This window comes from Chiloscyllium punctatum, chromosome 10 (genome assembly GCF_047496795.1).
Source record: "Chiloscyllium punctatum isolate Juve2018m chromosome 10, sChiPun1.3, whole genome shotgun sequence".
Classification (NCBI taxonomy): domain Eukaryota; kingdom Metazoa; phylum Chordata; class Chondrichthyes; order Orectolobiformes; family Hemiscylliidae; genus Chiloscyllium; species Chiloscyllium punctatum.
Genome location: NC_092748.1, coordinates 6747556 through 6768202, shown reverse-complemented (window position 1 = coordinate 6768202; position 20647 = coordinate 6747556). Strand labels below are relative to the sequence as shown.

The window sequence follows — 20647 nt, the reverse complement described above, 5'->3', positions numbered from 1 at the left end:
TTTACTATATCATGATGTTGCACATTTCTGTTAAATCATCCATTTAGCATTCTCTGCTGTACTTACTGCAATCCCATCTCATGCAGTCTCTCGTATAAATGCCAACATACAAATTAGGAGCAGGAGTAGGCCAGTCTAGTCTGCACCGCCATTTAACAAGATCATGGCCTGAATTCCATTTTTCCCACCAAACCCCCCCCCACAACATGACCCTCTGAGAGATCAAAATCCTTCTTACCTCCATCTTAAGCCTTTTATTTTTAATCTCTGTCCCCTAGATATAGTTTCCTCACAAGGTAAAACATCTTTTCAGCTTTTTTGCTGTTCAGCCCCCTTGGATCCTTGTATGTCTCAATAAGATTACCTCACATTCTTCCAAACTGCAATGGTTGCAGGCCCAGATTCCAGTCTTTCCTCATAAAATAAGGTGCCTGTCCCAGGTATCAATCGAGTGAACCTTCTCTGAACTGCTTATAATGCATTTATATTCTTCCTCAGATAAGGAGACCAAAACTGTACACAATGGTATGGATGTGTCCTCAGTAGCATGTTATATAGCTGTTATAAAACACCCTTACTTTTATATTCTATTTCCTTTGTCTTCCTGATCATTTGCTGTGCCTCCACTGTAACATTTTGTGATTCATGTTGCAAGGTACCCATCCTTATGCACCTCAAGAGTAAGGCAATTGCTCTCCATTGAGTGCTGCTGTTCTATTGTTCCTGAGAAAATGGACAAGTTCACCATTTTCCCACGTCATACTCCAGCATTTACACAGTGGACATGCATGTCATTGAGATTCAACTTCAGAATGAGTGAATGGTTTGTTTCACAGTTTACATTTATGTTTCAGACACGGTGCGGATGTCGATGTTAATCATCATGTATCTAGTCGTGTCTTAATGCCTGCTGCCAGGAGATTCACATCACTAGGCGTGTGTCCTCTCTACATCAGTTCTGCCTATCAGCATCTCCAGTGTTTCAAGTTGTTGCTGAAAGCTGGGGCGAACCCCGATTATAACTACTGGGGCCAGGTAGACGTGACGGCCTTTCCCCGTGGATCGCCAGTCTGTGTTCTCGATGCTGTTCTACGTCACGGCTGCGACGCACAGTTTGTAAAACTTTTGATTGACTTCGGTGCTAACTTGAACCTGGTTAATTGGGAGGGTTTGGATGCAGAAACAATTGGACGGATGAAGGTGAATGAAGAGGCCTTGCAGATCTTCAGGGCTGCTAAAGGTAACATTGCAACAAAGCAGGTTTCAGCTTTATTTCCTGACTCGGCAACATTTCTGAATGTAACTTTTATTAACCAAAAGCATAGATGTAGTTTGTGGCTAATGAAATACATATTTATTAAACTTAACTGTAACATAACCTCTGTTAATAATACCTTGTCGATTGTTATCTCACTACCTGTCTGCTTAGCAACTGCCTTATGATAGGTTATCAGGTTTTTGCTTATGATTAGTTTTTCTTTCAAGAAAATTGCAACGTGAATCAGTGGTTAGCACTGATGCCTCACAGTGCTAGGGACCCAAATTTGATTCCAGTCTCAGGCAACTGTCTGTGTGGAGTTTGCACAATCTCCCCGTGTCTGGGTTTCCTTCAGGTGCTCCAGTTTCCTCCCACAATTCAAAGACGTGCAGGTTAGGTGGATTGGCCATGGGAAATGCAGAGTTACAGGGATGGGTGGGTCTAGGTGGGATGCTCTTTGGAGGTTGGGTGTGGACTCGATGGACTGAATGGCCTGCTTCCACATTATAGGGGTTCTATGAAGTTGCGCACAGTAGATCGGAGATTCTCAACCTTCATGTTTCATTGGTGCTCCCCCTCCCAAGTTGTAGAACCTCCACAAATTTCCCTGCAACACAAGGATATTTTCTATGTAAAAATAACTCGTGGTGAATGGTCTGCCTGATCCTTGGCTGTTGTCCATTGATGCTCTGTCCTGGGCTGTTTGCTTGATGGTCTTTGTCAGTGTGGGTTTACCAGTGCCCACTCTCTGGGGCAGGGGGTGGAGACCAGACTCTTGAGTGAATCTTAGTTGGAGCGAATACTGAACCTGTGCTGTTGGTGTTATTCAGAACTACTTGCTAGCTGTCCAGCCAACTAAGCTAACTATCCCTCGGATACACAATTAAACATATACAGCAAACTTTGTTTTAACCAGCACCTTATGAACCAGCATTCTTGATAAACCAGCAAAAATTATATATCTCATATACCAGAAGTTAACTGTACTTTCATAATGTTCGAGCAGTCAGTTGAGGATGCAAGTAAGAAGGCTGTCAGTAAATTTTATTTAAGACCAAGTTACATTATTATTTCAGTGAATAATGCCTCAAATAAAGTAGAGCAGTGATGTGTATACCCTCTGCGTTGTGTTTCTATTACTTTGTGTGTGTTTTTACATTGATTCTGTGGACCTCTTGATCAATTGGAATATTTGATCAGTCAGCACACTCCTAGTCTCATAGGTGCTGGTTATTAAAAAGTTTGCTGTCTTTATTCTTACAATGACTTGGTGGGTTGCACTCGTACTGAATTGAGGTTGTGGATTCAATGCAGAGATCTAGGCCTACACCAGGGTATAAGCAGGACCGAGTGAATGCTGCACTGTCAGAGATACTATCTTTCAGACAAAGTTGAAAATCATACAACATCGGGTTATAGTCCAACAGGTTTATTTGGAAACACTAGCTTTTGGATTGCTGCTCTTTCAACTCGGCCAACTGATGAAGGACCTGCGCTCCAAAAGTGAGTGCTTCCAAATAAACCTTGTTAGACTATAACCTGGTGTTGTGTGATTTTTAACTTTATATTTTTAACCCCAGTCCAACACCGGCACCGCCACATCATCGTTCAGATAAGACATCTAAATCAAGGCCCAAATTGTGCATTAAAGATCCCAGGGTGAGATTTTGTAGAAGAACACTACTGTGATTCTATCTACCACCTACAATATTATAGTTTTTGTATGGTGCAAGAAGACACCTCAAAAGGAAAGGCAATGCCGATTGCTGGTCTGAGTTGCTATTCGAACTTGTACTGATCAATGTTTAAATGTGGCCTTGAGGAGTGAAGAGAGTTTGGTTGTGACCCACAGTAGTGTCACAGGATGAGCAATCATGGTTGTGAGCTTCCTCTTATTTAATGTGGCAGTGGTCAGTGATATATTAGAATGTTTGCTGATTTGTTTATAGTAACGGTTTGTACAGCTTAAGTAAACCTGATTGTTTAACAATCGGCAGATCTTTATCAGGAAGACAGGAAGGATAAGTAAGCCGGTGACTTTGCACAGGAAAAAGCAGAGGATTCAGATAAGAGAGACAGTTTGTATCATCATTGCAGTGGTCAGTGAGAAAATATGGAGCAGATATACACTATGATCTATTACCCCATAAACAATGTGGCATAATAAAGCCATTGCTATAACGTAATGTACTGTATACATATATTCTACAGTAACAGTGTGCTTTATAAACTATGGATTGTTTTAGCAATCTAGAGCCCCAGGCTAATGTTTGAGGACATGGGTTTGAGTCCCACCCTGGGACATAGTGAAATTTGAGTTTTAAAAATGTGGAATTAAATTAGCCGAATTGCGATTGTGAATCGGTTGTCATAAAATGACAGAGTTTCAAAGAAAGAGAGGTGGTCTTGTTTGAACTTACAGGGATTGCTAGGGTGAGTATAGCTAAAATGTTTCTCCTGCTTGTTGTGTCTAGAACCAGGGGTGCACTTTCAGAATATTGCAAACCTTTGGAGTTCTGTACCTCAGTGGGCCGTGGGGTCTCATTCTTTGAGTATGTTTAAGCTAAAGATTGATAGATTATTGATTTACCAATGGTGTGCAGGATAATGAGGATGGGCTGGGAAAAAGGAATTGAGTGTTCAATTAGCTGTGATTGTATTGAATGGCAGAGCAGGCTCAATAGTCTGAATGCCCTACTGTCCTCTGTTCCAGTGTTTACTTGGTATCCTCCCTGGGAGTCCTCTTATAGCTGATTTAATACCAGTGATGGGATGAGACCTTTTTTATTTGGGCATTCATTAAGCACCTAAAGCTCTCAATTGATGGCAGGCAATTGGCACAACACTTTTTTTCAAGCTGTTTTGACAATGAGATATATATGTAAGAATTGCCAAAGCAAGCATGGCCTCTGGGCAGATTTTGACCATTCACCTGGGGTTGAAGAGGTGGAGCTCTGCTGACCAAGCTGAAAGACCTTACAGTAATAGTCTGCACTGTCTGTTGTGTCAGTCTCATGACGACCATTTCCACATGAGCTGCCTTCAAAAGCTTCTGAAGATTAGCTAGCAGCTCAAAGTACCAGATACTGAGGAACATATTGGAGCCGGCAAACCAAGCATTCATACTGTTTTGAGACAGTTGCAACAGCAATTTGGTCGGGCTGGTCATGGAGCCATTATGCCTCATTTTGCAATAAAATAAAGCACAGCAAATAGTTAGAATGCTAGGCAGTTTCAGAGAACCCATTCCAGTCTCTGAGTTCATAGACTGAGGTTGAGCATCAATTGTGGGCAAACCATAAATAAAAATAGATAAATGTACCAAAGGGCCTCCACTCCCCTCACCATGAAGAAATTACCAGCAAGATTTCATTTTTTCTAAATTTTAACTTTAACATGAATCAGAGCCAATACATAGTTAACATGAGTTACCAGGTAAATGATACTTCAGCTAAAAAGATAAATCCCATTTTAAAATTGATACAACAAAGCTACATCTTCCGTAACCATTAGGAACGAGCATGTGACCTGAACTGTATATGGCTGCAGAACCTCCTGAGACAGTTAGAGGGTACAGATTCCCAAGAAAACCCTTTAGCTGAACCCTTTTAAATGTTAAACAGGCAAGTTGGCTCAGTCAAAACTGAAGCAGTAAAGATGCTTCACCTCTGCTCTAATTCCACATACCTTTGTGTCGTGCTTAACTATTTAGGACACACCGGGCTCCTTGTAAATGTCCATTCTTTGTTCACCCCTCTGCTGCAGCTCTCCTATGTGACTACCTTTATAGCTTCCATGTATTAACATCCTTTTCTATTGGTACTGCTTTGAGTTGAAAGATCACAAGGTTACATTGACCAGTGGTTCTACTTATTCAAGAAAATTGCAATTGATCCCTTTACAATGGATTGAAACTCTAAGAAGTTCCATTCAAACATTCTTAAAACTGTTTTAAAGACATTATATCTATCTTATTGCACTGCTTCCAGGTCAAAGATGGTCACAACTTTGATAGGTAATATTGCATGTTGAGGATTGGCATGCCTAATGAACACTATCCAATCTCACCCTAGGAAAGTTTTCTTCCTTTTCTCAATATAGGTCTTGTTTTACACTGCTGGAATTGAACCTTTTGAGCAAGGATGTTCTAGCTCATAGTTTGAAACAAAGCTAATTACAGTGATGAGAATTTTGGACAACACAATTAAACCGATCCTTCAGATGCTGCTGTGTGTTTTACTCCTGCACGAGCAGTAAGTCCCTTGAAATTGTGTAATGAACAGATGATCTTTGAGTGCCATGCGTTTTGATTGCTGTCAATGACATACTTGAAAATATTCCTAAACTGTCCTCTGAAAACCCTAGATCATTTGACCATAATTTCGTGTCACAGATTGGTATGGGATCAAGACACTGATGGCTTTGACTGCTGTCGGGCAATTTTGAGAGTTGGACATTAACTTTTAATAGGACTCGATGGAAAGATTTATAAGAGACAGAAATCTGTTCTGCTAAAAGTTAAAATTTAAAAAGGAACCCAGCTGAATGTGAAGTCTAATAATACTCCTAGCCCTTTTCTAGTTGCTTCAGTTAATTGAAGTACATGTTGAATATTTGTTTCTTCCAGGTCACGAATGGATTTCATCAGTTGTTGCTCTGCTACGTCCAGTTAATCCCTGAGCTGTAACATTTAACTGGTTGGCCTGTATCCCCATTTACCTGCCTGGCTTGTATCATTATTTACCAGTATGATCTGTATCCTTGATGTGGAGGTGCTGGTGTTGGACTGGGGTGGACAAAGTTAAAAGTCACACAACACCAGGTTATAGTTCAGCAGGTTTATTTGGCTTTCAGAGCATGATGAAAGAGCAGGGCTCTGAAAGTTAGTATTTCCAAATAAACCTGTTGGTCTATAGCCTGGTGTTATGTGATTTTTAACTTTAGATAGGTATCGTATTTACATGTATGGTCTGTATCTCCATTTTCCTTGTGTTGATATCAACGCATCTGTCTAAACCTTGAACATTTCAGTTGACTCAACATCCAAAGCCTTTTGGAATGGAAAGCTCTAGGCTTTTGCCAACCTGTATGTTGTAGTTTATTTATTTTAGTTCACAACTAAGTGACGTAGCTGTAATTTTAAGACTTCCCAAGAAGAAAATGCTTGCATTTATACAGCACTTTTCATAATCTCAGGATGTTCCCAGTACTTTACAGCTCGTGCTTACTAGAGTAGTGTAGTCATTGTTGCAGTGTTGGAAATAAAACAGCCAATACTGCAAACAGCAATATGACGACAACCTGATGTTGTAGTTAGCGATTTTATTCGAGGGATAAACCTGGATGCTCAAGGAGAGCTCTCCTGCTCATTTCATTGTCCCGTCAGAGAGGGCATATAAAAGCTCAAGTTTTCCTTCTGACCGAAAGGACAGCATCGGTGGCAGTGTTGGGCTCCCTCAGTTCTCTACAAAAGTGCCAACCTTGATTGTGTGGCAGCATCTCTGAAATGGAGCTTGTAATTCTTGACTTTCTGACTACAAGCGGATTGCTGTATGTTTGGTAGCATTTGCCTGTCTTCAGGTAAGGTGCGTAACACTATAACACAAAGTGGGTTTTGGGCAGCATTGTTGCTGAAAAAATTGATTTGAGTTCTTGCGTCTGTCCGAACCTTTCAAACGAAATCACAATTCCAATGTCTGGAACCTTTTACTTTTAAGATATTTTGCCTAGTCGTAATGAAAAAGCCCTTCCAAAGAATTTTAGAAGGAAAGAGGAAGAAGGAAAGGACTGTAATCATCTGCCACATAAGAAAGGTCAAATAATTTTCATCGTTTTCATGAAGTAAATTGAAATTTTGACTCCCTGTCAGCTTCAGGAATGGGGCAAATGATTGTAATTAGTACGTAAACATGTAAAGTGTACATAAAAAATATAGTCTTAGTCTTGAACTTGTTTGGATTGATATCTTGATTGGAAAGTGTGTGCAGAGTTGTGCCATGAGCAAAGATTTCCAAAACGATCAAATAAAGCAAATCCTGACACTTGCGTGGGTCTGGAACACTTTGGGAGTCATGGCAACATTTCAGTTCTCATGACTTAGTGCAGAGAATGAGGGAATATTTCCTGCTTTCACACATGCTGTGAATTCTAGCTTACAATATTCATATCTGAATTTTGGCCAACAAAAGTTGATTTATTGGGTCCTGTGAAGACATTGGGCTTTAGCTTTTTACAGAGATTCTACACAGTAGAGAAGTCTGGCATTATTGCTCATTTAAAGGATATTGCTTTCCAAACAGGTACTCCCAGGACACTGACCTCTTCCTGCCGTATAGTTATTCGGAGAGCACTGGGGAAGTTCCGTCTTCATATGATCCAGACGCTGCCAATTCCAGACACTGTCAAAATCTTCCTGTTACATGAGGACACCTGAGGGAGAATGCCATCTCCCTGCCCTGCGTGATCCCTGTTGGACTGAAGCCTCACTACACCAATCTGCTGTTTGGAGGATCGCGGGCAATTCTTGTTTCTGCCACACACAACTGTTGCAACCTGTCTCGGAAAGTGAGTTCATTTTCTTTGCTTTCCTTCCTCTTCCTGCTCCATGTAACTCAAAAAGACTTACCCAGTGAATAAAATCTGTATTTCGTGGGGTCCTATTTTGCAAAACACACAGAAACCGCAGAGATCAAATATGAAACCGTGTCCGTACCTTTTAAAAGGCGCCTGCATTTAAAAAGTGTACCTTGGTCACGAGGATGCATAACATCCACCACCCTCCAGGTGAATTTAATGCATTAATTCAATCTCAGGGGTAAAATTATGTATGTCATTCAAACTTTTCATTCATTGCATTTGATGCCCTCCAAAGTTTTCACTTGGATTACTTGTCGACGGTATTCAGGATCTTCTGTGTGTTTCAGTGGGTTCCTTCACTTTGCTGACTGTACAGAGGCTGTGAAAGCAGTTTTTAACCTGAGAGTTTGAATGGCATTAGCCGTAATCTGACAGAGTTGCAGGGTTGGATTATTCCCAGTTCACTCCGCAACAATTTCCTCAACATTTAAGATGGTGTGTCTTTACTTAGTGAGCAGAAATATGACTTGTTTCCTCGAACCAACATTTGATATTCCCCAGTCACCCCATTTAAGGACACTCAAGCTGCCCCTTAACATTACATTCAAAAGGTTGCCAAGGACTGGGCAACTAGGACTGAGATGAGGAAACATTTCTTCACCCACAGGATAATGAAACTCTGTATTTCTTTACTACAGAAGGCTGTGGAGGCTAAGTCACTGAATATATTCAAATAAGAGATGCACACGTTGTTTAGATTTTAAGCACATCAGTGGGTATGGAGAAAAATGAATATGACATTGTGACAGAGGATCAGCTGTCATCATATTGAATCAGGGAGGCATGATGGCTTAGTGGTTAGCACTGCTGCCTCACAAGACCAGAGACCGGGGTATGATGCTACCCTCGGGTAACCGTCTGTGAGGACTTTACATGTTCTAGCTGTGGCTGCGTGGGTTTCCTCTGGTTTTCTCCTGCAGTCCAAGGATGTGTGGGTTAGGTGGATTGACCATGCTAAACTACCTATAGTGTTCAGGGATGTGTAGGTTAGGTGGATTAGCCATTGGGAAAGCAGGGTTACAGGGATAGGGTAGAGGGATGGATCTGGGTGGGATGCTCTTCAGAGGGTTGGTGTCGACTCAATGGACCAATTAGCCTGCTTCTACGCTGTAAGAAGTCTGTGAATTGCAGAGGCCAATATCGCATGGCCTACCCCTGCTCCTAGTTTCTGTGTTTCTAGAAACCAGTAGAAGGTGGCACCACAAATATGTGTCCTCGATGATGGGGAGGCCAGCGCATTATTTACAAAAGATAAGGGTGAAGTTAGCCAGAGTGCAGTTGATTCATCTTGGCAGCTACCTGTGGTATTGCAGATGACCGTCTTCAGCCAATTCAGTTCACTCTGTGTGATATCCAAAAAGCAGCTGAAAGCACTGGATACTGCAAAGAGCATTCTGGCAGTAGCACTGATGATTTGTACTCCAGAATAAACTGTGCCCCTAGCCAAGCTATTTCAGGGCAGCTACAACACTGGCATCTGCCCAACAATGTGGAAATTTGCCCAGGTATGTCCTGTGCCCAAAGACAGGGGAGGCTCTGGCTTTCTGGCTGTGTCACTCGTTGAGTAATCTGGAGTGCCTACTCTTCTGGATTCGTGGGTTCACATCCCACCACGAATTCAATTTTTAAAAAATCTCAATTAAATGGTGACCATGTAACTGCAGTTGATCATTCTTTTTCTTATACCGGGCACGGTGGCTCAGTGGTTAACACTGCTGTCTCACAGAGCCAAGTACCCGGGTTCGATTCCAGCCCCGGGCAACTGTCTGTGTGGAATTTGCATGTTCTCCCCATGTCTGTGTGGGTTTCCTCTGGGTGCTCTGGTTTCCTCCCACAGTCCAAAGATGTGCAGGTCAGGGGAATTGGCCAGGCTAAAATTGCCCATAGTATTAGGTGCATTATTCAGAGGGAAATGGGTTTGGGTGGGTTACTAGTCGGAGTGTCAGTGTGGACTTGTTGGGCCAAAGGGCCTGTTTTCACACTGTAGGGAATCTTAAAGGATGCAGACTTTTGTTTTTTTTTATGGAAGGGAATCTGCCAGACCTTCCCTTACTCCAGGCAATGTGGTTGACCAACTGCCCTCTGAAATGGCCTAACAAATGAAATTGTTGAATTGTACAGTATAGAAGGAGGCCATTCGACCATTGTGTCTGAACCAGCTCCCAAAGAGCTACCTAGCTAGTCCCACGCTCCAGCCCTTTCTCCGTAGTCCTGTCAGTTCATCACTTTCAAATATATGTCCAGTTCTGTTTTGAAACCTGCTGTGTATTCTGTCTCCATCACTGTCCCAGGCAGCATGTTCTAATTCCAAACAACTCTGAGTAAAGAAGTTTCTCCTCATCTCAATCCTAGCTCTCCTGCTGACGATATTGAAATTGTCACTCCTTTTCACTGATTTACCAATTAGTGGAAACAGAATATCCTCCCTCATTGTGTCAAAATTGTTCAGAACTTTGATTGCTGTAATAAGGTCAAATCTTATGCTTGTTAGGGCAGAGAAGATTAAACTTTTTCCGAAGCTTTAACATCTTCATCCTTCCTTCGATAAAGTGTCCAGAAGTGAACACAATATCCAAATGTGGTCTGACTAGTAATTTTGTAGAAGTATACTCTGTGCTTCTATTTATAAACCCAAGGTTTATAAGCTGTGACAACTGTTTCATCTTGCCTGACCAACCTCGAGACAACTAGGCATGTGAACCCCAAGGTCACTCTGCTTCTGTAGTCCCCTCAGAGTTGCACCATTGAGCCTGTCTTGTCTCTCTGTGTTTCTTCTAACAAAATGCATTATCTCACGTTTCTCTGTATTGAAATCCATCTGCCAGGTGTTGGCCAACTTGTCCATGTTCTTCTGAAGTCACTCCATGTCATCCTGTCAATTCTGTATTCTCCCTAGCTTAGAGATTTTGCCCTTGGCACCTATCTCCTAATCCTTTATAAATCAGGAAAAGCAAGAGGCTTAACATCGATTCCTGGGGAACACCACTTTCAACAAGTTTTCAATCTGAGGAATGCCCGTCTGTACCTACCATCTGTTTCCTATCTTTTAACCAATTTCTAATCTGTGCTGCCAAGAACCTATCAATCCCAAGCATTTCTGATTTGCTAACCAACTGACCATGTGGCACCATATTAAATTCTTTCTGAAATGCAATTTTAATTTTCATTTACGTGGTGTGGGTGTCGCTGGCAAGGACAGCATTATGTCCCATCCCTAATTGCCAAGAGGCCAATTGAGAGTCAGCCACATGACTGTGGGTCTGGAGTCACATGTAGGCCAGTCCAGGTGAGAACTTCCTTCCCTGAAGGACGTTAGTGAGCCAGATTTGTATTTCCAACAATGGTTTCATTGTTATCGGTAGATTCTAAATTCCAGACTTTTTTTTTATCCTCCCATTGAACTCAAATTGCACCATCTGCCATGGTGGGATTCAAGACATAACTGGGCTTCTGGAGGCTCACTGCCTTCATGCCTGATAAAGGGCTTTTACCCGAAATGTCGATCTTCCTGCTCCTTGGATGCTGCCTGACCTGCTGCGCTTTTCCAGCACCACTCTAATCTAGTTTCTGGATTAATAGTCTAGTGATAATACCACCACACCATTGCCTCCCCTATTGGCAACATCCACAGCCCTACCCTCTTCCACTTGTCTGGGTCAAATCAGATTTGTCAGACTTGACCTGCCCTTGTCAGGGCCATGTTGATTACCTAGTATTAGCTTATTTTTCTCTAAGTGTATATTAACTTTATCCTGTATTATGGTCCCCATCGGTTTACCCACTGACATTAAGTTGATAGGTCTGTAGTTTCCTGTTTTGTCCTTTGCCTCTTTCCTAAGAAACAGTAAATCACAATCTTCAAACCCCATGGGACTAATCCTCTGTTCGGAAAAGCCTGTCAGTGGCTCCACAATTTGCTCTCTTGCCTCTTTCAGTAATCCAGGCCACGTCCAGACCTGGTGACCTCTTTACCTGGAATGCTGCCAGCCTTTTTAGCATTTCAGAGTGGGAACTGGGCCATTGTCACCATTTTCCAATTTGGTACAGACAGAAACAAAATACACACTTAGTTCAAGTAAGGGATGGGTAATAAAAGAACAAGTTCTGAAAAAAAAAATTCAACCTGACCAGCTACCACTCTCAAGCTAGAGCCCTATTTGCTATAGGATTTGGACGCTATACTTCCATTAATCCTCAGGCAGTGGAACAGTCTGTGCCTGAATATTACAAGACCGCTGGCATTGCTGAAACCCCACTATCAACATGCTTGGGGCTACCGAACTGGACCAGCTGTTTCAATACACTGGTTACAAGAACAGGCCAGAGACTAGGAGTTCTGTGGTAACTCATCTCCTGCCTCCCCAGAGCCTGTCCACTATCTACATGGCACAAGTTGGGAGTGTGATGGAAATTCCTCCACTTGCCTGAATGAACGCTCAAGAAGCTCAACACCACCCAGGCCAAAGTAGCCCGTTTGATTGAAACCCCATTCACCACCTTCAACATTCACTGATGCATAGCAGCAGTAGTATGTACCATCTACATAATGAATTACAGTCACTCACCATGGATCCTTTGACAGCACTTTTCAAACCCATGACCACTACCACCTGTAAGGTCAATGGCAACAGGGGCATGGGAACCACTTACAAGTTTCCCTCCAAGCCATACATCATCCTGACCTGGAACTAAACTGTTGTTCCTTCAATGACTTTGGGTCAAAATCCACATGCTCCGCCAAACAGCACCGTGATATCTCCCTGCACTATATGGGCTTCAGTGTGTTTTTTTTTTGTAAATATATAGATTGGCAAAAAAAACGTTTTTTGACTTCACTAAAATATAACGTTATTGAAAATATAACAAATACCAGTATAATAAAGAAAGACGCAATTTACAATTCAACTACTGTCTACCAACTATTAACCTCTCCTATAATTCAAAACAAAACCAAACACTCTACAAAACAACACCAATAAATAATTAAGTAATAAAACAAAGAAAAACAACAAAAGCACACAAAATAGCAATCCTCGGCGCAAAGCTTCCAAACAAAAGGAACAGTAATGTTTTTATATATATATATAGTTCCCCCCTCCCAGGCCCAGAGCTCACCAAACCTATCCATCCTGGTTAAACAAACTGCCTAGTTAAGATAGCAGACAAATCTGTGTCCAAATAACTCAAAAAGGGTTGCCATGTCTTATAAAAAAGGTCTGTTGTGTGGTGCACCATATTTGCGAAAAAATCGAAGGGAATGTATTTCCTAATTAATTTCCACCATCCCAGCAAGTCCAGTGGGTTCTCAGACACCCAACTCATCAGAATATTCTTCCATGCACAGTAAATAAGAATATTGAATAGTTTCTTCCCATGCCCATCTAGAGATGATAAATTTGGTAGACTATGAGGAGGGACATCGGGTCTACTTTAACTTTGGTCCTCAATACCCGCCCTATCTCTCCCGCCACAGCGCTCCAATAAACACGGAGCCTGTGGCATGTCCAGCACCAATGGGTAGGAGTACCTACACTTATTTTTCATTTGGGGCACATGGGAGATGCCCCTTTTTAAAATTTCACCAGACAGTCCAGTGCCAAATGAATCCTGTGCACAACTTTTAACTGTATAGCACACTTCCTATTACAGATTGAGATCTTTCGCATGTTCTCCCATATGTCATCCCATATTTCAAGAGAGATCTCCACTCCTAGCTCTTGCTCCCAGACCTCACATAACCGGTTAATATCCTGCCAGCCCCTGCCACCCAGCAGGCGATAGAGGACACTAACCAAGAGGGGTGCTTGTGGAACGTAGCAACAACCTCTCGGTATCAGGCTTATAGGGCTGAGGGAGAAGCATAGTCGTCTTCTGGATGAAATCCCTAACCTGAAAAAGACGGAGAAGATCTCTGCTGGGTAACCTGTACTTGCAGCTCAGTTGCTCGAAAGACATCATAACCTCCCCCTCAAACAAGTTTCCCAAAACTGGAAACTCCTCTCACTGGCCATAGTTTGAACCCTGAGTCCACCATCCCTGTCTGGAACCCTGGCATACCAAATATGGGAGTGAGTGGCGAAGTCTTGGATAAGCAACCCTCACTCTGACGTTTCGCCCTCCATGCCTTGATTGTACTAATGACAATGGGGTTCTGGCATTGATCCATAACTGTCCTCATCTTATCCATGAACAACAGGTTACTAAGAGGGCACTTTGCTTGGGAGGTCTCAATATCCAGCCATATTGAGTTCGGATCATTACTTGCCCAATCGCACACAAAGGACAGCAGGGAACTCAATTGATACCTCCTGATGTCTGGGAAATCAATTCCTCCCCATTCTTGAGGCAACAACAATTTAGTAAGTTTGATGAGGGGCCATCCATGATGCCAGATGAAGGAACTAAACCAACCCATAAGTGTACGCAGCGTTGACCTGGGAAACATTGTAGGGAGCATACGCATGGGATAAAGCAAATGAGGAAGGACATTCGTCTTACTGAGGGCTATTCGGTCCAGCCATGAAATTGGAACAGCCTCCGATCTCTGAAGATCCCACCTAATATTGTCGAGCAAGTGAGCAAAGTTAGTCTGAAATAACAGATCAAACATAGGGGTAATTGGAACCCCACCTGTGACCACTTACAAGGCCACCTTCAACCTCTGGCACTTACTTGAGGTTCCCCGAAGGCATAGCCTCTGATATTGCAAAGTTGATCTTATATCCCGATATAGCCCCAAATTAATTAATACATTGTATCAGGTGGGATACGGAGGTCATCGGATTCGATTAAAAACAGAAGGACATCATCCACATACAGTGTAATCTTGTGTGCCCTTGATCTCGAGCGATTATGTGCATGTTCTGACGAATGGCCTCTGCCAGCGGCTCTATCACCAACGTAAACAACAACGGTGAGAGGGAGCAGCCTTGACGACTACCCCAACCAATCCTAAAATTCCCAAACTTCACCCCTTTGGTGATGACCGCGGCCAGAGGGTGCCGATATAAAACCTCCACCCACCGAGCAAAGACCCCACCCAACCCAAACTGTTCTAAGACATAAAAGAGATACAGCCATTCCACCCGGTCAACTGCTTTCTCTGGATCTAAGGAAATCACCAACCCCTGAATCGATCGTTGCTAACAAACTTGGACCATATTCAGCAACCTTCTAATGTTATTAGAGGACCTATGGCCCCTTATAAAATCTGTCTGGTTCTCTTTGACAATATTGGGCAACACCTCTAATCTGAGCACCAAGATCTTAGACAGAATCTTAAAATCTGAATTTAATAGAGATGGGCCAGTGTGAGGCACAATCCTCAGGAACCTTCCCCTTCTTAAGAATGAGGGAAATATTAGCTTCTGTGAAAGATGGTGGTAAGTATTCATGTATATAGGAGTGATTGTACATCTCCAAAGGCGGCCCTGATAGAATCTCTATAAACTCCTTACAAAACACACCTGGGAACTCGTCAGGGCCAGGCGCTTCCCACTCTGAAGTTGCCTAGCTGTCTCCTGTATTTCCTGAACTGTCAAGGGGGCATTAAGGATAGAGGCCTGTTCCAAGGTTACCCCGGGAGGTCCATGTTCTTAAAAAAGGCTTCCATTTTAGCCCTCCTTTCCTCACAACCTTCAGACCAATACAATCCAGAGTAAAAACTCTGTAAAGTCTCATTAATCCTTTTGGCATTGTATGTAAGGACCCTGGCGCTGGCTCTGATTGCAGTCATGGATTGGGGAGCATGCATTTTGCTCGTCAGATACGCCAAATACTTCCCTGGCCTATCTCCATACTTGAGCAGCCTTTGTCTAGCAAAAGCAAGTTCTTTCTTTGCGGTTTGTGTAAATATTGAATTCACGGCAGCCCGAAGGGCCATGATCCACTGTAGCTTGGTCACCGAAGGCCTCGCAAAATGTGCCGCCTCAATGGCTTTCGGCTGCGTCTCAAGTAGACGCTGCTGTTCCCCCTTCTGTCATTTCTGGCGGGCTGAATAGGAAATAGCTAATCCCCTAGCAAAGGCCTTAGTAGTCTCCCATAGCGTAGATGGACTACTAGGCATGCCTGAGTTGATAGTCAAGAATTCAAACTTTTTAAAAAAAATTCCACAAATTTGGAATCCTTAAGGAGAAAAGGATCCGAATGCCAGTGCCACAAACCTAGCCCCTCACTCTTCGCCTTAACCTCTAAATATACCGCTACGTGATCAGCGATAGCTATATTCCCAACTTTACAACCCATAATCAAATCCAGAAGGGTCGAGGGACCCCAAAAAATAGATTAATCCTCGTGTGACATTTATGTGGGTTTGAATAAAAAAGGATGAAGTCCCTGCTGGTAGGGTGAAGACATCTTCAAATATTCACCAGCCCCAACTCCTCTTGTAAGTTAGCCACTTGCTTGGCCTGTGAAGAAATAGTTTGGGGCCCACTAGGCATCCTGACCACTGTCGGATCCAAAAGGCAATTAAAATCCCCCTATAATAATGTGCCGTGTTCCAAAGGCACTCAACTTAGAAAAGGCACTAATCAAACATTTGAGGGGATGCGCCAGAAGACAATAGACTTTTAAAATGCCATATTCCTCCCCATGTATCAGGGCCTTAAGTATCACAAACTGCCCTTGCTCATCTTTCACCTGCTCTAATAATGTGAACAGAAGATCTTTCTGGGTAAATACAGTCACTCCCCTACTTTTAGTAGTAAAGGATGAAAAGAATACTTGGTCATAACTCCCTGTTGTAACTTCAGGTGTTCCCCATCATCAAGATGGGTTTCCTGCAATAGGTCAATATCAACCCTTTCCCTCTTAAGGCTAGAAAACACTTTTTTTCCTTTTAACAGGCGAATGACTTCCTTTGATGTTCCAGGTGCATCATTTAACAAGACATTTAGCAATATCCCGTTTCAGAGACCCTTGAAACCCCGGGAGGGAAAAACCTGCTTGCAATGTGCCGAGCACAAGCAAATAAAGACTCATAGAGTCGCAGAATTGTGTATACAAAAACTATACTACCATAACTACAAACAATTCTTACTACCAAAGAAACTACAAAGAAAACCAACTATAAAACTTTGAACGAGAGACTCTCCCACCCCTGCCCATAGGGGGCACTCACCCTACCCATCCCCTCCTGCACAGCTCTTTCAGGCCTGGACTGTGTCCAAGCCTTCATCAAAAAAGTATATAAACAAGGAGATGATCCTTAAGTCAGCAAAAGATGACAAATTCAGGATAAGTACTCTACCCATCCACGGCTCCATGTTACCCCTACTTGTGACGAAAAGAGAAAATGAACAAAAAAAAGGGAAAACCACAAAATTTCCCATGATAAAATCCAGCTATAAAAATATAATAGGAACAACATATTCCAAGATTTTTTTAAAAACATTATTAGGGAAGGAGAAAACAAAAGGAAAAAGGAAAAGGGAAAACACAGGAAAAGAGGACGAACATTAATGGTATTCTTCGGCCCAATCGGGCTATTTTAAAGCATATACAAAGTTCTTAGCTCTATCCGCCAAGTCAAACTTATAAACTGAGTCCTCGTGGCTGAAATGGAGTACTGCAGGGTATCTCATGGTGTATTGGATGTCCAGGTTCCTCAGCCTCTTTTAACTTCATCAAAGGGCTTCCTCTTTTGAATTACAGCTGCCGAGAAATCCTGGAAAAACATGATTTTTGACCCCTTGTGCAGCGGTGCTTGTGTTTCTGGAGGCTTCCATCACTTTTTGCTTGTCTTTGTATGTATGGAAGTGCACTAGGACTGGGCGGGGGTGCTGTACCGGTCCAGATCTGTGCACTGTGACCCGATAGGCCCTTTCAATCTGCAGCCGGCTGGACTCAATTTGAAGGCCCAGGAACTGCGGCAGCCAGTTATCAAAGAAGCTGACTGGCTGCTCACCTTCTGGGAGCCCAACAATCCAAAGATTTGTCCTCCAACCTCAATTTTCAAGGACGTCGTCTTGGTTTCGTAAGGCCCCCACCTCCTGCTCTAGTACCTGCATCCAACCGGATGAGGATTCGATTGCCGCTTCTGAGGCCTTGGTTCACCTCCATCTCCTCTACCCCCCCCAAGGCTTTGGAGCTCCCTCATGTTTCTGCAGCATGGATGCAATGGGTTGGACCTAGGCACGAACTTCCTCATGGATCTCCTCAATCACAGCCCCAACCTTCGAGCTAAGTCTCGCCGTCGCCGCTGCCAATTCCTATGAGTCAGTCAGGTCCCCTGGGGGTTTGGGGGAGGCTGCTGCTGTGGCCTCTGGTGTGCCTGGTGCTGCAGAGGAGTGTCCTCCTTACTGCTGTTTGCTCACTCCTTTTCCCTTTGGCATCCTTCCCACTCCAAATTGTCAACGAATATGTGTTCTTCAAGCTTTTAAATTAACAATCCCTCCACATAAGTTGGCCAGGGATGGTTAAAAAAAAACACCGGTATGCCTTGGCTGTTAGGCAGAGCTGTACACGGCAGTTCTACAGAATCGCCGCCATCTTGCTGAGTCACCAGCTTTAGTCACCTTCTCAACAACCATTAGGGATGGGCAAAAAATGGCTTCCGTACTAGGGATACTTCAAAGGAGAGGATGGTGGGGTAAAGGTAATGTCTGGATTACGCATCCAGTGACTAACTTTCTGGGCACGTGGCTGTGAATCCCCCTAGAACAGATGGTAAAATTTTAATACAGTAAAAATCTAGAATTAAACGCTAGTCTAATGGTAACTGTGAAGTAATTGTTATCAACACCCATAGTTCAGCAACTCCCTTTAGGAAAGGAAATCTGCCATTTTTACCCAGTCTCACAACTTCGGGCATAAAGTGACGGCTGCCCCTTCATTACCCTCTGAAATGATCCTAGCAGGTCACTCCGGTCAAGGGAGTGGGTGGGACTGGGTGCAAAGTTCAGGAATTATGTCTCAAATTTTAAAAAGTCATTCTGTTTTGCATGTGGGTCACAGTCAAAGCTTAGTCAAAATGGAAAAGGGTGTGCTGCTAATGTGGGGATGTCCCTCCATGCGAAGAAGGAACTGTGCTATCTTATTGTTCCTGTAAAATATTGCAGATAGAACTGCACTAGATCGATCACTGTCAGGCCCTTAGATTAAAGTCAGCCGCAAATGTAGAGATGAAAGTAGTTTTCCTGACAGTATGCACAGCAAAGTGAGTTGGACTCTGATCTGCTTGCGTAGTTCTGAAATGTTTGTTTCTCCTTGCTGAGGAGATCCGAGATTTGTGCTGAATCTTAGGGAGTTTTTGTTCTAGTATTGCCTGGGTCCTCTGCTGGTATCTTTCAATATGACAATCACAGCCAGTTCTCAAACTTTAGTTAGAGATTACAATCTCCTTGAATTTACATTGCTATTTAATAAGATTGTGACAGAACGTCTGCATCACCCTATGTTCCCTCTCTGTTGATTCCCGTTGTACCCAAAATATTTATTGATCTCAGTCACTCCATGTCTGAGGTCTCCAAGGTAGAGAATTCCAAAGATTTCCAGCTGAGTGAAGAAATTTCTCCTCCTCTCAGTTCTAACTGGTCGGCCTCTTGACCTGAGAGTGTGTGACCCCTGCTTCTACACTCACCAGCCCAAGGAATTAGCCTTCCAGCAGCTACCTTTTTTGAGCTCTCTCAGAATTTGTGGTGCTTCAACGAGATCGCCTTTCGCCCTTCTGAATATTTTCGACTCAACCTTTTCAGCGATGTTATTACGCACCTCTGGAGCAGGTGGGAAATGAACCCAGGCTCCTGACACAGAGATAGGGATTCTACCCATTGTGCCACAAAAGCCCACATTCTTACATTCTTCTGTTCCCCTCTCGTTCTTCCGAAATCTTGAGAATGTTAACCCATTCTGCTCAATCTTCCCTCAAGGGACAACCCTCCAACGAACCTGTTTGATGTGAGGATCAAGGGAAGTGAGAGTAAAGTGTGTAAATTGAGTTGATGCGTAGACTTACGTCAGTCTGGTTGAAACGGGCAGAAAAGGCTGCAGGGACTGAATGGCCTGCTTCTGCTCCAGCTAAATGTAAAATAGAAGCTTGTTAATCTATTGCACTATCTGGTATCCCTCCACGCATCTTGCTTTTAAAGGAAACAAAATGTGTTTGTGCAGAGGTGGGGGTGTGTGACAAAAAAAGTAGTTTGGTGAAGCTTGTTTATCATTTTTGAATTTAGATGTTTAATCCAACTACTGTTATTGCTGAATTTATGTTTGTTCTGGTTGTGTTCTTATGAACGGTATATCAACTGAGGCAATAAACTTCTTCAGTCTGATATTTAATTCCATTGAGTGCAACAAAACTGAAAAAAAAAAGCCAGTTGATCAGAAACCACTTACACTCTACAACATATTGTCAAATTCTCTTCCTTGGTTTTACAAGCTGGGTAGTTTCATTTGGAAATGAGTCTACTTGCTTTGTAACTATTTGTGACGAATAAAAACAGTTGAAAAGGTTTGAGGAAGAAATACAATTGTCTGTTACCCAATGATCGTGCAGCGCTCTGGAGATCTGCTGGTGCATTCACTTTTCAAACAAAAAAAATGCTTGAAAAAGTAATCTTTAGAAGTCACTCATCTCCACTTGGCCATCCCACCCTGTAGCCGGTCAGACCTATTAACTTGGCTTGAGGCGTTACTTCTACCCCATCGATTGAGAAGCTGTGATATCAAGAACTGCTGGCCAATCGAAGCAGCTCTTTTGTCCCAGTGGCACCACCAGATGTAGTGGCCACCCCTGGAACTATAGGCTATCCA

At 42.9% G+C, this 20647-nt stretch overlaps 1 protein-coding gene across 1 annotated transcript in view; it reads left to right on the top strand.

The window, feature by feature from the left end:
* The window catches only part of asb1 (ankyrin repeat and SOCS box containing 1), a 33368-nt gene extending 13129 nt beyond the window's left edge, over window positions 1-20239 (top strand). Inside the window, exons 3-4 of the mRNA XM_072578388.1 lie at window positions 855-1240; window positions 7558-20239. Coding sequence (XP_072434489.1) covers window positions 855-1240; window positions 7558-7691 — 520 coding nt within the window. The 3' untranslated portion in view covers window positions 7692-20239. The remainder of the gene's footprint in view (window positions 1-854; window positions 1241-7557) is intronic.
* Window positions 20240-20647: the final 408 nt, after the last annotated feature.